Raw genomic sequence first — 17,734 nt, forward strand, 5'->3', positions numbered from 1 at the left:
TAGTTCCTGTTGACCTTCCAGAGTTGAGTCAGGTGCCAGTTGACTTTCCAGAGTTGAGTCAGGTTCTGGTTGACCCTCCAGAGTCGAGTCAGTTGCTCGTGGACCCTCCAGAGTCGAGTCAGGTGCTCGTGGACCCTCCAGAGTCAGGTCTAGTTACCATTGACCCTCCAGAGTCAGGGTTAGTCACCGTTGACCTTCCACAGTCTAGACTAGTTACCGTTGACCTTACAGAGTCAAGTCAGGTCACTGGTGATCTTCAAGGACAGAGTCAAGTCACTGGTGATCTTCAAGGACAGAGTCAAGTCACCGGGGTTCTTCATGGGAGAATTCAAGTCACCAGTGATCTTCATGAACAAAGGCAAGTCACCATTGATCTTCATGAACAAAGGCAAGTCACCATTGATCTTCATGAACAAATACAAGTCACCAATGACCTTCATGAACAAATGCAAGTCACCAATAATCTTCATGAGCAGAGTCAAGTCAGCACCGATCTTCTGGAATCCAGTATAAACACCATGGGATTCCCAGAGTCTCGTCACTTCTCTGTGGAACTACCAGAGCTTCTCCACGTCTCTGATTAACTACCAGAGCCTCTCCACGTCTCTGATGAACTACCAGAACCGTTCCGCGTCTCTGATGAACTACCAGAACCGTTCCACGTCTCTGCTGAACTACCAGAGTCTCTCCTCGCCTCTGCGGAACTTCCAGAGGCTCGTCACGTCTCAGTCAAACTCTCTGAGCGCCCGACTGTTCCTGTTGTGGCCACGGAGGCTACCCTTAACATGTTCATGTTCTTTGTTTCAGACTTGTCCTACCCGACTTGCTCTTCTGCCAGTCTGATCCCACTGTGGTGGTCTTCGGCGCCGCCCTGGTGGGCTTCGGTTTCGACCACACGGATGTGGTGGTCTTCTGCTCCGCCCTGGGGGGCTTCCGTCCCGACCACACGGTTGTGGTGGTCTTCTGCTCCGCCCTGGGGGGCTGCTGTTTTGTCCGCACAGATGTGGTGGTCTTCTGCTCTGCCCTGGGGGTGCGGTTTCGGCCGCACAGATGTGGTGGTCTTCTGCTCTGCCTTGGGGTCTTGCCCTGTCGGCGTCATCCTGGGTCCCGGAATGCCCTGATCCACCCTGATCCCCTGTGTTGTTGTTGTTTTTTGTTTTTTTTTGTGTTCACTTCCTGTCCCTGTTCCCCTCTGTGAGCCTGGCCCTCCGTCCCTCCCCCTGATCCTCCGCCGATCCACCTCCCTCCTGGTCTCCCTGTTTTGTGTTAAACTTCTGTTCTCTGTTCCCCTCTCTGGTTTCCCCATTTTTTTTTTTTACCTGGCCCTCCGTCCGTCCCCCTGAACCTCCACCTGTCCACCTCCCTCCTGGTCTTGTTTTGTTAGTCATGTCTTGGAGCGTCTGGTAGCCACTCCGTAGTGAGGGGGTATTGTCACAGTGTATGGTTTGTGTTCCCTGGGTATCCACTAGATGTCCTCCTTCCCCACGGTGTCTGTCACTTCATCAACCACATTCCCCACGTTCTCTGTCTAATCATTGCACTCAGCTGTCACTGGTCATTAATCATTGCACTCAGTCAATTCCCCATTAGCGTTTGTCTCTCCCTGTGTATTTATACCCTGTCTGTCTTAGTAGGTGTCACGGAGTCCTTGTTGAAGTTCCCGTCAAAGTCTAGTCGTGTTCTTGCTCTTGTGTTCGTGTCTGTTTATGTTGGATTGCTTTTTGGTTTTGACCCCTGCATGGACTGTTTATGATTGGATTACCCCTAATAAAAGACGTACTCGCATTTGGATCTCTCACCGTGTTTTCTTGTGTCCCGAGCGTGACAGAAGTAGGACCAGTGTAAATATCGGATCAGCTTTTAAGCACTGGAGAGAACTCAGGGAGCGGTAGGCCAGCGATCGGACACCAAGGTTGCATTGTTTTTCCTCGATAGGTGAGTAACACCATGTCTACACCGGATGCATTGTCACACTGCACTGCAACCGGCAGAGCTATCAAAATAGGGGCAAGACCTTATCCGGGTCTGTTGTGAGCGCGTTCACAACACTACAGTGAGACTGCTGACATGTTATCTTTGTTATTGGACGAAAACACTTCAGCAGCGTCATACGTCAGCATCATCGTAAACGCACTCGCAACAGACCCAGAAGAGAAGACAATGCTGAATAAAGTTGTTTTTTCTTATTTTTGGACCAAAATGTAATTTCGAAGCTTCAACAAATTCTAACTGACCCTCTGATGTCAAATGGACTACTGTGATTATATTTTTCATACCTTTCTGGACATGGACAGTATACCGTACATCATAGGCGGAAATCGCGGGGGGGTCGGGGGGGTCCGAATGAACTCCATAAGTCAAGCTTACTTTATTCACATTAAACATCGGATGACATGATTATTTTCTCCTTAATATAGATGATGCCGAGTCATTAATAAATCGTGTCCAAAAATATTATTGCGTACCAATTTACTTTTGTTACTGATGTAGTCTGCGCTGTTAGCGATTATAACGTTTACCCTTGTTTTATACAGGTGTTTACCTAGCTTGTTTAATAACGTCTTACACACACCCATAGTGTACGCATATACAAATCTTTTACGTTAGATTAGACTAGTGCGGGTGCGCATTTAGATTTTCCCGCGTTCATTATGATTTAGTCAGCTTCAGTGGCGGCTCGTCCGGTGAGGCAAGGTAGGCACAGTTTCCCCTAAATTTTGAGGTGAAAACTAGGAAGATTTAATGTTAATAAAATTCACTATTCATTTCAGTTCATTTCTCAGAATGTATATATTTTTGTTTGTAATTTCACAGTTGTAATACCATTACATGAAAGCTCCGCTTTTCTATAGCAAATGTGTCGAATCTGCTGATGTAATTACAACTGCTAAGTGAAACAGAAGGGGAGGGGGAGGCCAGGGGAACCAATCAGCATTGAGTGTTCACTTTCAGCGTTGAGAAGTGCTGAGAAAAGTAACATCATAGAGGATGCTAGCCTCCCTTCTGGAATATCAACCAACCATCATAGAGACATAAATTAGGTGCTATTAGTTGGAACCTGATTTTATACAGTATATGGTTTAAACGTCTCCCGGAGAGGCTGGGCTGATAATTTACCAACTATTTATAATGAGTAGCTATATTGAATATATTTTCTTTATGGTTTCTGACTAAAAAACGCCAAAAAGCCATTTTAAAGTGGTTAAGCAAATAATAATAATAACAATCAGCAGGGATCCCCAGACCAATACAATTAGTTTGCCTCCTCTATTTTAAAATCCACAAGCCGCCACTGGTCGGTTTATTTCATTTAATATGGTTAATCTAATATAACATCATACTAAGAGTGCAGTTGTTCTCCAGATATTAGCATAACAAATGTGATTTCGGTTTTTATAATAATTGAATAAACAAGAAGCTAATATTAAATGCATTTTAGGCACCATATTGACTGTTTTAGCTCTATTTCACCGACGAAAAAAGTTGAAAACTAAGCTACAGCAGTAACAGCACTGTAATTGTGTCTTTGAGAAACACACTGAGGAGGTGTTTCCTAACTGAATGAATCCACTTTTTGAACAAATCAGTCAATGGCTTAATAAATTATTATTTTTTGTTTTTCCCCTCTCTTTCACGTCTATACCGATCTCACTATACAGTTGTGTGAGTTTGTATGCCTAAGAGTGTGTATGCCTTCATTTTGCTAGGCATGGCAAATGTTTTTATATATGCATATTTTAATTATAACTGTGAAGCAACAACATTGCTATTAAATGTGCTATATAAATAAATAAAAGTTGAAGTTAAGTTCAAATTCCATTGTATTTTGGTGACTTGATTGTGTAAACAACTTCAAAAACATTGCAACGAAAAAAATAATTGTTTTGAAGAATGTTTTGGTCAATTTAGTCAGCTTTTTCTTTGAACCAGAAAGAAACTTTGAGAAGAAGGATAATGGAACGGTCTCCATTACAAATTGTCTCTGTCTCCATGCAATAGTAAGGCTTTCCTCTCTGTACACATATCCTTAAGTACAATTTTGCCTGTTTTATTTGGTGTCCACTTCAAAACTTGCTTGTGAGAAATGTTATGTTTATTGCCCCCCCCAACATTTAGATGAGATTTACGCCCCTGCCGTACATACATTTTCAATGGAGGGTCAGAAAGCTCTCGGACTAAATCTAAAATATCTTAAACTGTGTTTGGAAGATAAACAGAGGTCTCACTGGTTTGGAACGACATGAGGGTGAGTCATTAATGACATAATTTTCATTTTTGGGTGAACTAACCCTTTAACATATTGGTTTTTAAAACGTTTTGGACTGTTTTTGCTTTTAAATAGTGCTTGGTCTAAGAAGCGCTGTTGAAAGTGAATAGCACTGAGCACCAAAACACACAATGTGGCCAGTGTGGCTAGGATATCATCAGTTAAAGAACACTGTTAAATGTTAAATATGGTAGGCTAATTAACGCCAGAGCAGGGTTCCAAAAATTATATTTTCAGCCATCACTCAGTAATGTTAGTTAGTTTGTAGTTATTAATCAATTTCAAAGTTCCATAAACTAAATACAAATAGCCATTGCTTTAAATAATAATAGGGTTAAATGGTAAATGTCCACGCATGGTAAATGGTAAATGTTCGTGTGTTGGTCTCGTCTGTTTTTATTTTTTTATCTTTTTATTTAGCTACATACAGTACACAGAATATTTGGCCGATGTATTCATGTCTATAATAGCTTATTTTAATATGACAACGAAATCGCACCTGTGAGAAGCTGCTGATGAGGGGAAGCCACTGACGTCGATGCCATACAACTTCTGACATCAGTATTTGCATATTTGCGTCCATCAATCACAATTACCAGATGTGAGCGTTTACTCTGGGAAGAGAGACAAAGGTATTCGAGAGGGCGATTGCGCTCTGATATTATTTGCAGCTCGACCATTAAATATTAAGAATAATTGGAACATTTCAAAGACAAACTTTTGGGCTTATATGAAGTTGTCCTACTGATCTTGTAAAGAGTTTATTTCGCTCTTGAGAAATATGGCTGATGGAGAAAACGGAGCAGCACCCTTGCGTCGACACAGATTCAAGGATTTTTTGCTTCGAGAGGAGATACGGCAAAACGAGGTCAAGTAAGTGCTTCTAGATTCCGTCGTTTTGTCGACTCAGAATTGAAATCCTTATATTTTATATTGTCGTATTCAAAAACAATGCGCTAAATGTATTGTATAGTGTGATGAAGTGCAGACATAGAAAATCAGAGCATCACATTTTAAGAAGTAGCCTATATGAGAGATAACAATAATTCTTATTGTTTAATCAGTAGGCTAATTCTGTGCTTTGCCATGCAGGATGCAGGTTGACTTCTACGTCAAAGAGAATAGTTTCAAAGAACGTCTGCAGTTTTACTTCATCAAAAACCAACGATCCAGTTTGTCTCAGATTTTTTTCTCTTTACACTTTATTTTCCCTTTAAATTCTCTGATCTTAAAATTATGTTTCTTGTTTCCATTACACAAGGAATTCAAAACATTATACAAATATTTTTGAAAAATATATTTTTAAAGAACATAGTTTCTTTTCACACTGGTCTAAAATTAAATTTAGTTATAAATATATATATATATTTTTTTTAAATGTGTGTTTTGTTCCATATTAATGTTCCAAAAATCTCACTTATTGAGTGCATGTGATGTACTACCCTTGTCTAAAATGGCTTATAAACACTGTTTTTGTATTATTCAGGTCTCAGGGTGCGAGTGTTTTATCTTTCGCTCCAGGTGTTAAGCTGCATTTTGTATATATACAGAGTGCTGAAAGACTCAAGTGAATCTGAGCATAAATGGTATATATTTTTCTAATTCCTTATACACAGTAAGAAGGACAATATAATAAAACATCTGGCCCAAATTAAATGATTTATGTAAAACAAGACAAAAAAAATAATCCATTGCCTCATTATGTAAAAGTAACTTCGTATATTGCAATTACTATTTTTTTCCATTCAGTTAACATACTGCTATAAACATGAGTGATCCAAATTGATATTTGATATTTCTTCTATCCTCATAGCTTGGATGTCCCACACAAAAATTATACTCTGTTTGAAATCAACTGGTATGTAGTTCCAAAGAACTATAAACAGAAATTGAATATAAAATTGCTCTGATTTATTCATTTGCACCATTTTAATAACCTTGTATTGTTACCAGGGCCTCAATTATTTGGGTTCAACGAAATACCATACTTTGGGGTGCACAGGTAGTCTTGCAGATAAATCTTGTAATATCCAAACATTTCTGACTTTTCTGAGTACGTTTAGATTATTTTGTGTAAGGATTGTGTTATGGAACCGATATAAGGTTATTAATAATCATTAGAATATTCATTGGTGGTTGGTGTATGTATTTAAGGGTTATTTTCTTTAGGTGTCTGTTGCAATTATATGTTTATTTACAAGAATCCTGCTGACATATCTACGATACAAGGTATGATTATTTATTTTATTATTTTATTTATTTATTGTATTTTCTTAGCTTTGTCTAATATGTTAGTTTACAAGAAGCATTATCTAAACAACGACCCTGAAATCATTGTGCAAAATTAAAAATACAGACAACTTTACTAATATATTTTCCATGCAAGTATATTGATAATATCTGTGATCATTCTGTTTGTTTCTGCTCTCTCTAATGATCTAGGGAAACATATGGCAGCAGGTACTTCAAATAGCATTTATCTTGGAAATGATTGACACTGTGCCCTTTGTGATTGGAGTAAGTATATAATTGGAAAACTGCTGACACAACAAACAGTTGACACTAATAGTGCCGTGATGTTGGTACTGCCCCATCTAAACACAGTTCTTTCTGATCTAAAGATTAAAGATTGATTTAAGGCATAATCCATTTATATTTTCATCTGGTCTTCTGGTTTTCTTTTATTATCGGTGTTGTTTGCTAAAGCAAGCATATCTTGTACTAAGCTTGTACTAAGCTTATACAAAGGGTTAGAGATTTTCCTAAATCTGAACTATCCAGAAACCAGAATATCATGAAGACTCATTTTGACTTGGGCATAAAATTAAATACCTAGAATACAACATTGCAACACCTTGGTAACCACATAGCAACTCCCTGGCAACTATCCTGCCTGAAAAACCTAGTAACCACATAATAATGCCCTGACAACCACCTAGACTACCCTAACAACTGCATATCAACACATTGGTTACCACCCTGAACAACATAGGAACCACTAAACAACTCCATGGCAACTACCCTAAACAACCAAATAGTAATGCCCTGGCAACCACCCAGACCATCCCAGCAACCACATAGCAACTCCCTGGCAACCATTCTGCCCGAACAGCCTAGCATCCACAAAGCAATGCCCTTCCAATCACCAGGAACACACTAGCAGCCACATAGCAATGCCCTGGCAACTGCCCAGAACATCCTAGCAACCATAAGCAACTCCCTGGCAACTATCCTGCATAAACAACCTAGCATCCACATAGCAATGCCCTGGCAACCATCTTGAACAACCTAGCAACCACATAGCAATGCCCTGGCAACCATCTTGAACAGCCTAGCATCCACATAGCAATGCCCTGGCAACCATGTCATAACATCCATACACAACTCCCTGGCAACTACCCTGCCTTCAACCAACTAGTAATGCCCAGGTAACCCCCAAAACTGTCCTAGCAACCACTTAGCAATGCCCTGGCTATTTATGAAACATTAAAGACAAAAATGATTTTGTACTGTGAGATGTTTTGAGTTAATTTAATTTCCAATGTATAAAAACCTTTTTAAAGCTCATGTATGTTCTTCCAAACTTACTTTGACTGAGCACTGTGAAGTGTTTTTACATAAAATATAATTTCTTATCAGTGTTATCACTGGCAGACTTTCAAAATCCTACATCCCTTGAATTAAAATTATAATAATTAACTTTTAATGTAAAATAAAGGGATAGTTCCCTCAAAAAATGAAAATTTTGTCATCATTTACTTTTTACATTTAGATTTATCATGTACCATACTTAGTATTTTTTTCCCTACTATGGAAGTCAATTGCAACCACAAACTGATTACCAGCGATCTTCAGAATATCTTAATTTATGTTCAACATAAGAAAGCAGCTCAAACAGGTTTGGAACAACACAAAGGTGAGTAAATGATGACAGAATCTTCATTTTTTAGTGAACTATTCCTTTAAGTAGTCAACGCGAAATCAGCATTCAACACTTCTTTCTACTTTGAGACTATTCTGATTGTTGATTTTTAAATTTTCAGCACTGGAACACATTTTTATCACTCACCATAGTTGCAACTTTCAGAAAAGCTGAGCCTGAAGCTTTCAGCAGCAATGTGGATTGATTTACTTAGCAGATGTGCTTCGCTGCAAATTAAACAAAAGAACCCATCAAAAGCATCAGAATAGCCTTGCATTACTAAATGGATTTTGCATAGGAGGAGGCATTGTGCACATCAAAAACAGGCAAAGCAACAAATTAATATTATTCAGCATTTAGTAATTTACTTACACATTTAATTACACATTTTTTCTCAGTAACTGAAATGGTTTACTTACAGTTACATTTATTTTGTAATTAAATTATGTAACACCGTTACATGTAACTAGTTACTCCCCAACACTGTTTTTTTATGCATTACGTTTGTATTTTGGTGATTTGTTAATTTAATAGTTGCTTTTTGTTGTAACAGATTATTTATCCTCCTCTCCGAACCCTCTTCATTCCTGTGTTTCTTAACTGCTGGCTGGCAAAACGTTCTTTGGAAAGCATGGTTGTGAGTATATGTTTGGAAGAAAGTATCAATAAGAAAAAAATAAAAAATAAAAAAAAATAAAATAAAAAAAAATATATATATATATATATATATGTATATATAGTTCTGTCATGAAACTCTAGATGGCGCAGTCCAATAGGTCTAACTCAATCTGACGTAATAACATCATCACATGGCACAGCTGATTGGCTCTTTGTATCAGCACCCAATGAGCTCGCTGTTCAACATTCAAATACTTTACTAGTGCTTGCTGAAGCAGTTGCAGCATGCTGCATTAACCCTCCACCTCCCCCAGCTCCACCTGTATATGCTATGGAGTGATCATGTATGATAAATATGCAGGTTATTTGATACATGTTATACGTGCAGCAGCAGTATTTCCTACATTCTCACAGCAGCATGTTTTGGATGTGTTTGTTGGCAGTAGTAAGTCTCTGTACTTGCTCTGCAGCAGCAGTGTAGCAGATCTATTCCACCAAGATTAAACACATTAACATTGCCATGTACATTACCATTCTAAGACCTGTGAGAGTCATGACAAAAATATATTGACATATTTTTCTCTGTGGCTTTCAGAATGATCTTCATCGTGCTATTCACCGGACACAGTCAGCCATGTTCAATCAGCTCCTCATCCTCATCTCCACCATCATCTGCCTCATTTTCACTTTGTGAGTCAGCCACATATCCACTCACATATAAGCAACACACACAAATACGACCCCAAACTGCTTGTCAGACAGGATTTTTCAACAACAGTATTTCCTAGTCTTAACTGCAGCCTTAGCCATGGTGCATGATCAGAGTCGAAAACAGATTGAATTGCAGCTAATTTTCTGTGGTTTCTGCTTTTAGAGGGAGAAGCACTTACTCACCACAAATGTACTTGTCCATCCATGTTCACATCCTTATTAATCCCTTGTGTGTTGCCAAGCTAATTGTAAAATAGAGTGGCTCTAAAAAGTGTTTGGACATTTAAAGAATACACAAACATAGGCTTTCAGGGGTGTTGCAACTGAGGGGAAAAGGGGAAGAAATGCACAGGGCCCAGAGCCTGAGAGAGTTCCCAACTTTGTAAATTGTTGCAGAGAAAAACTGGTCTTCATTCATTAAAAGGATAGTTTACCCCGAAACAAAAATTCTGTCATCAATACACCTAGCCTGTGTGCTCTTTGTTCATCTTCGAAACACAAATTAAGATATATTTGATGAAATCCAAGAACTCTCTGACCCTCCATGGACAGCAAGAGTCATAGCATGGTCAAGTCACAGAAACATAGTAAGGACATTGTTAAAGTGGTCCATATGACATCAGTGGTTCAACCGTAATTTTAGCAAGTTATGAGAAGCATCACGCACATACCACGTCATGGAAGGGTGACATGGAGGAGTAGAATGTTTTTTGTTTGTTTTATTTTACACACAAAAAGTATTCTCGTAGCTTCATTAAATTACGGTTGAACCACTGATGGACCAGTTCTTCTTTCTATGTTTCTGTGATAGGACCCTTGCTTTCTATGCAGGGTCAGAGAGCTCTCGGATTTCATCAAAAATATCTTAGCTTGTGTTCCAAAGATGAACCAAGGTCTTACTGGTTTGGAACAACATGAGGGTCAGTAATTAATTATATAATTTTCATTTTTGGGTGAACTATACCTTTAACGACTGAGGATCACAGAATACCAGATGTTCAGGAAGGGTAGTGGCCAGGGATTGTGTGTGGTTGTTAGAGTGTTTGGAGTAGCTGCTAGGGCATTGTTCTGTGATTTATATGGTATTCTGGGTGGTTTCCAGTGTGTTGTTATGTGGTTGCTAGGTTGTTCAGGCAGGGTAGTTGCCAGGGAGTTGCTTATGGTTGCTGGAGTGTTCTGGGCAGTTGCCAGGGCATCTCTACAGTATACGGTTGCTAGGATGTTTAGAGTGGTTGCTGGGGCATTGCTATGTGGATGCTAGGCTGTTCAAGATGGTTGCCAGGGCATTGCTATGTGGTTGTTAGGTTGTTCAGGCAGGGTTGTTGCCAGAGAGTTGCTTATGGTTGCTAGGGTATTCTGGGCAGTTGCCAGGGCATTGCTATGTGATTGCTAGGATCTTCCCAGTGGTTGCCAGGGCATTGCTTTGTGGATGCTAGGCTGTTCAGGCAGAATGGTTGCCAGGGTGTTGCTATGTGGTTGCTAGGTTGTTCAGGCAGGGGAGTTGCTAGTGGTTGCTAGGATGTTCTGGGCAGTTGCCAGGGCATTGCTATGTGATCGCTAGGGTTTTTCTGGTGGTTGCCAAGTGGACAACGCTATATACAGGTGTAAACCGTATCTGAAAATCTCAGTATCCCTCTATTAAGTTTAACATCAATCAAGCTAGTCTGGTATTGATGTTAAATAGTATCATGCAGGGTCAGAAATACCACCAAAATAAGAATAATAATAATCAACTGCCCTGTATGAATTCTTCAATTTCTTTGTGTTTATAACATTTAGAGTTAAACAAGATCATACCAGCAAGAGTGCTATTTTCTACAATAGAAACACATTTTGCACTTTGCAAATGTGATATTTGTTTTAGATGACAATTCAATACACTACAAATTAATTATATTAAATGTTATATTGTTAGATACAACATTGTTAATCTGGGCTCTTTTTGCTCTATTTTGCCAACATAAATAGTTCCAAACTAAGCATAATGTTTGTGTCACTCATCAACACTCATTCAATTATTTTGAGCAAATTATTTAATGACCTATTAAATCATAAAGACATTGGTCACTTACTTCAGTTTAAATTAATTGTTTGAATGATTGATTCTGTGATTTAATTATTATGAGTTGCTTTTGTAACGGGTCCAACTCTGATTCTGAAAGGGTTTCCAGCCTAGGAGGCAGATGTACTAAGGAGGCTAAATGACTAAAGCCACTAGAGTCAGTCGCTAGTGCGTCTCTTTGGATCAGGGGTGTGAGGTTTACCTGCACAGCACCTACTTGCTGGCCTCCGTTACACTTACCTCCCAAACCTCACTCCCATCTGGGTCATGGCACCAATGTATAATCACCAATCTTTTCAAGATGGCGCCGCCGAGTCTGGTCGCCGTCCAGGTCGCTCCGCTTAGATTATGTTTTTATTTACTTTTTGCCTACTTTTGCTTTCTCTTTTTACACACATTACCTCTGCACTGATCATATACGACAAAGAAACACTTTTGGACATTGGACAACGCTTCACTGACCTGTTTCAGGACACTTTATCCTCCAACCCATCGTGGCCATCTGAGATTCTCCGGAACGCCGAGATGAACAATGGCCACCTGAATAACCACCCGAGGCGATGGATCAAGAAACACAGCGGGAAACGTGCTGGGATTCGCAACAGACTAAGGAAAAGAGCACACAGCCCTCCTTTACCGAGCATTCTGCTCGCCAATGTCCAGTCTCTGGAGAATAAGATGGACGATCTTAGAGCCAGGATAAGTTTCCAACGGGACATTAGGGACTGTAACATCCTTTGTTTGTCTGAAACGTGGCTCACGCCCTTGGTCCCGGACGCTGCTGTAACGCCGTCTGAAAACTTCTCTGTTTTACGGATGGACAGGACAGCCGAGGCCACCAAATCCAAAGGCGGGGGAGTGTGTTTCATGATTAACAAGAAATGGTGTGACCCCAGGAATATCTCCACTCGGTCGCGCTCCTGATCGCCTCATCTGGAACATTTATCCATTATTTGCCGCCCATTCTATCTGCCTAGGGAGTTTTCATCGATCATCATAACTGCTGTTTACATCCCACCACAAGCAGACACCGGTTTGGCATTGTCTGAGCTTCACGATGCGCTCAGCGGCAACATCAACAAACATCCTGACGCTGCTATTATAATCGCTGGGGACTTTAATAAAGCCAAACTCAGGCAAGTCATGCCTAATTTTTATCAACATGTATCCTTTCCAACCAGAGGACCGAATACACTGGATCATTGCTAAACTCAGTTTAAGAATGCATACAAAGCTCGCTCACTACCGGCTTTCGGCAAATCGGACCATGCCGCCATTTTCCTCACACCTTAATATAAACAACGGCTCATTCCCCCGGTGCAGAGGGTAGTGACGCGATGGTCCGCCCAATCAGAAGCAACGCTACAAGCTGCTCTTGATGAAGTAGACTGGGACATGTTTCGCGCAAGTTCATCTGACGTCAGCGAGTTCACGGATGTAGCATTAAGCTTTGTAAACACGCTAGCCGAACAAGCTACGGATAAAATAACTATAAGGACATTCTCAAATCAGAAACGTGGGTGGACAGATCAATCCGTGCAGCAGTAAACAAATGCACTGCTGCTTACAACGCCGGTCTTCTGTCGGGAAACATGAGCGAGTACAAAGCATCGTGCTATGCTCTCCGACGCGCAGTAAGAGCAGCCAAACACAGATACAGGGAGTGCATAGAGTCACATTTTCAGCTAAATGACTCTCGACGCATGTGGCAAGGACTAAGGACCATCTGTGCCTTTGGACATAAATCCTCTGCAGAGGTGAGAGCAGATCCGTCGCTGGCTGACCAGCTAAACACTTTCTACGGCCGCTTTGAAAGCAATCTAAGCAGTGCGAGTCTGCCGATCAGCGCGTCAGGAAGCAGCAGTCAGAGCAGCGATCATCATGTGATTACCGTGTCGGAGGACGAGGTTCGGAGGGCACTAAAGTGAGTGAATGTAAGGAAAGCAGCCGGACCTGATGGGATTTCTGGCCGTGTTCTGCGGTCCTGCGCTGATCAGCTCGCTGGTTTGTTTACATCCATTTTTAATGAGTCTCTTGCTACATCAGTGGTTCCCACCTCATTCAAAAAATCTGTCATCATCCCTGTGCCTAAGAACAATAAACCCTCTTGTCTGAATGACTATCGTCCAGTTGCCCTCACATCAATAGTCATGAAGGTCTTTGAGGGACTGATTAAAAAAAACATCATTTGCTCCTCCATACCGGATACTTTAGACCCTCTTCAGTTTGCCTATCGCCCAAACAGATCCACAGAAGATGCCATCTCTCACATCCTGCACTCTTCTCTCACTCACATTGACAGCAATAACAGGAACTACGTAAGGCTGCTATTTATTGACTATAGCTCAGCTTTTAATACTATAGTCCCCTTAAAGCTAGCTTCTAAACTCATAGACCTCGGCCTGAATTCTTCACTCTGCAATTGGATTCTTGATTTCCTTACCGGCAGACCTCAAGTGGTGAAACTAGGCCAGTACACCTCCAGCTCCATCACCCTGAATGTAGGAGCCCTGCAGGGCTGTGTCCTGAGTCCCCTGCTCTACTCTCTCTACACACATGACTGCGTTTCTTCGCACAGCTCCACATCTATAATCAAATTTGCTGATGATACTGTGGTTCTGGGCCTCATTCACAACAATAATGAGACCGCATACTTGGATGAGGTAGAGAAATTAACATCATGGTGGCAGGACAACTGTCTCTCTCTGAATGTGAGCAAAACTAAAGAACTGATTGTGGACTTCAGGAAAAGACAGCAGCAGCCCTATACTCCTCTTATGATCAGCGGGACCCCTGTGGAGAGGGTGAGCAGCTTCAAGTACCTTGGTGTAAACATCTCTGAGGACCTGACTTGGACTACTCACATTCAAACACAGGTTAATAAAGCCAGGCAAAAACTGTACCATCTGCGACAGCTAAGGAAATTCAGGGTCTCACCAGCAATCCTGAAAACTAAACTTTCTATTCTGGGGCTATAGAAAGTGTATTGACTCAGTGTGGTATGGGAACAGCTCCAGTCAAGACTGCAAAGCCCTGCAGAGAGTTGTGCGCTTAGCTGAGCGCATTTCAGGGTCTGCTCTCCCCTCTCTGTAGGACAAACGCTGCAGAAGTAGAGCTGCTAAAATCATCAAAGACTCCACCCACCCCAGTAACCATCTTTTCATTTTGCTGCCATCTGGTAAGCGCTTCCGTAGCCTGATGGCAAAAACCGAGAGACTTAGGAGGAGTTTCTTCCCCCAGGCCATCAGGCTCCTAAACTCAAAACCAGCCTCTTAACATCCTCATGCCTCCACTTAATGTACACTCTATCAGTAAGATCTTCATCATTCACTACCTCACATTGACACATTGACAGTGTCACCCTGTTTGCACATTTGCTTCTTGTACATCCCTTTATATCTTAATATTTAAGACTACAGTTTACTTTCATGCACATTATTTTGCGTTCTATATTTAATTCTACAATATACATCTTTTTTATATTTTATTCTTATATTTTTATTGTTTACTTTTATTTCATTCTTATATAGCTATATTTATGTATATTTTCATCTTTGTTGTTTTCTTTAACAATTGCACTGTCCATGGAGCGGACCTGACTCACATTTCACTGCTGGTTATATATGCTCTATATAATTGTGTATGTGACGAATAAAAATCTTGAATCTTGAATTGAATCTTAAGGCCCCAATCGGCTGCTCCGAGTGAGTCTTGAACCGCGGTCTATGGCATGGGTGTAATTACATTTTTCCCAAGATTTCTATTGATTTCATTTTGATACACTTAAATTTATATATTAAGAAAATGTATCTCATACAATTATTAATGGAAGTGTAATTGCACTGTAAATGCATTTTGATAAATGACAATAAGGATTTTCTTCATACTGATTTCATTTATTTGGTATAATAGCCAATAGCCCTATTTTATCTGTATAGTGATAATTAGTGTGTATTAAATAATTAAACATATGTTAAAGAGTACATAACTTTATTTTTTATAAATAAATATGAGAGAGGTGTCCTTTTTAGGTTAGTGGTGCAGTAATACTATTGTAATGAAGTCACTGTATGTTTGTAAGTAATTTAAAATGACTTTGAATGCAGCTCAGAATCAAGGACCAGAACTATCCTTTTTATATCATGATTTTGTGTGAAAACGTCTCGCATGTAACCATGGTTCTTCTAGGGAACAAGACGCTGCATCGAATGCTATGGGGAACACCCACTGCGTGACCACGCTCTGAATCACATGTGCCAAATGGAAAGGCAAGACGTCATAGGCAGGTGACTTCTTCGATTGGTAAGCTTAAAACCACGTGCGACAGTGCCGGCGTCAGCCTCTGGGAATGAAGCAAGCACTGGGAGGGGTCCTGGGAGTACGGCTTCAAGACGCAGCATCTCATTCACTCGAGGAAACATGCGTAACCGGAGACGTTCCTCTTCAGGAACTTGAGCTGCCTCGAAAACTATGGGGAACAAGGTGCCCCCGCGGCCAGACTTCCAAGTCCCTGCCTAGTGTGTATCCGAAGAGCACAGCTAAGGCGAGAGAACTGAAGAGCCCAGAGTGGCTCGCATATCAAGACCTTAGAACCTAACAATGGTGGAGGAGCTGGATAATCCCGCAGCATTGCAGACGTCCTATATCAACACACCTGCTAAGAAGACCTTGGAGGCGGTTATACCCCATGTGGAGTGATCCTTGACTACCGTGGGCGAGGGGAGGTCAGAGGACTCATAGGCCAGGTTGATAGCCTCAACTATCCACCGGCTAAGGGTCTGCTTAGTTGCAGGAAGACCCTATTTGGGAGGAACATAACAAATGAGCAGTTGGTCCATCCTTCACCACAGGCAGCTCTGTGGACGTATGTGTCCAGCACTCGAACTGGACACATACAATTTAGCTTTTTCTGGTTGGGCTCCCGGAGGGAGGAGAACATAAACCCTGCAGCACTATTGGTTGTTTAAGGACAAACAACAGTAAATAAGTGTCACAAGTCAGTCAGGCTCATCACTCAGCCAATCACAGTGCACTCCCTCACCTGAGTATTGATCACCAGCACCTGTTCACAATTCAATTACCAGTTCACTACCATATAAAAGCACACACCTCAGTCAGCAACTTGTCAATCTCGTGGCTACACAGCGGAACTTCCTCTGTCATAGTTACCTGTCATAGTTACCTGACTCCTTTAACTTACCTCTTGACTTACCTCTTTCAGCAGCCTTTTTATGTAAAATCATTTTCTGTTTTTAAATTAATTTTAATTTAGTACATTTTTTAATCATTTTAAAAGTTTTAAAATTGCTTGTTTTATTTTTGTTATTATTTTTCTTCATGATTATTTTACTTTCTTTTATGTAAAGCACTTTGAATAACCATTGTGTATGAAATGTGCTATATAAATAAACTTGCCTTGCCTTGCCCTGGTCAACCCCCCTCCTCCCCACCCGCTCTGTAAGAAGAATACCGGTGTCACTCTATCGCATCTATACCCATATCCGCTCACCAAAATAACCACTCACCTGCATCTCTCCTACTGCCACTTTATATACCTGTTTCAATAAACCACTGCATTCGACTAACCCCCTGTGCGGAGTCCGTTTGTTACAATAAGACTCACAACACAGATTGAGACTGACAACACACATAGCTCTTGCTGAAATGACAGAAGGTTAACTGCCGCACGTGCTTTTAAGCTTCCTGGCCTTCCCGCCTATGACGTCTTGCCAATTGGCTTATTCAGAGCGTGGTCATGCAGAGGGCGTTCCCCATAGCGTTCGACGCAACTCGAGTTCCTGAAGAAAAATCTGACTTACAGCAACTAGTGTCTGCACTAAAATAACTGGGCAAAATGTGCATATTGTATTAATATTGTTTAAAAATAAGACAAAAAGTATGGGAACTGTTTGAACTTGAGGAGAACTGATGTCATGCATCCACTTAAAATCACCAAAACACCAGTTGGTTTGTTCAGAGAAAGCCTCTAGCATAATTGTTTTTCAGATAACATATCTGCAAATTATCTGCTGTAGACCTCGGCAAAATTAACTTTATTTTTGTTGTCAAAATATTTGAGGTTTTTCTTTTATCTCAGAACTAAAGCAATATACTAATTGAAGTGGTCATCATTAGAAATCCACAGACAGCACTA

At 40.7% G+C, this 17,734-nt stretch overlaps 1 protein-coding gene across 1 annotated transcript in view; it reads left to right on the forward strand.

Moving 5' to 3' along the window:
* The first annotated feature begins 6,365 nt into the window (after window positions 1-6,365).
* Window positions 6,366-17,734, forward strand: part of LOC132095888 (potassium channel subfamily T member 2-like) — a 34,328-nt gene continuing 22,959 nt past the window's right edge. Inside the window, exons 1-4 of the mRNA XM_059500982.1 lie at window positions 6,366-6,496; window positions 6,710-6,784; window positions 8,743-8,826; window positions 9,403-9,497. Coding sequence (XP_059356965.1) covers window positions 6,755-6,784; window positions 8,743-8,826; window positions 9,403-9,497 — 209 coding nt within the window. The 5' untranslated portion in view covers window positions 6,366-6,496; window positions 6,710-6,754. The remainder of the gene's footprint in view (window positions 6,497-6,709; window positions 6,785-8,742; window positions 8,827-9,402; window positions 9,498-17,734) is intronic.

The sequence above is a fragment of the Carassius carassius genome, chromosome 20 (genome assembly GCF_963082965.1).
Source record: "Carassius carassius chromosome 20, fCarCar2.1, whole genome shotgun sequence".
Lineage (NCBI taxonomy): Eukaryota > Metazoa > Chordata > Actinopteri > Cypriniformes > Cyprinidae > Carassius > Carassius carassius.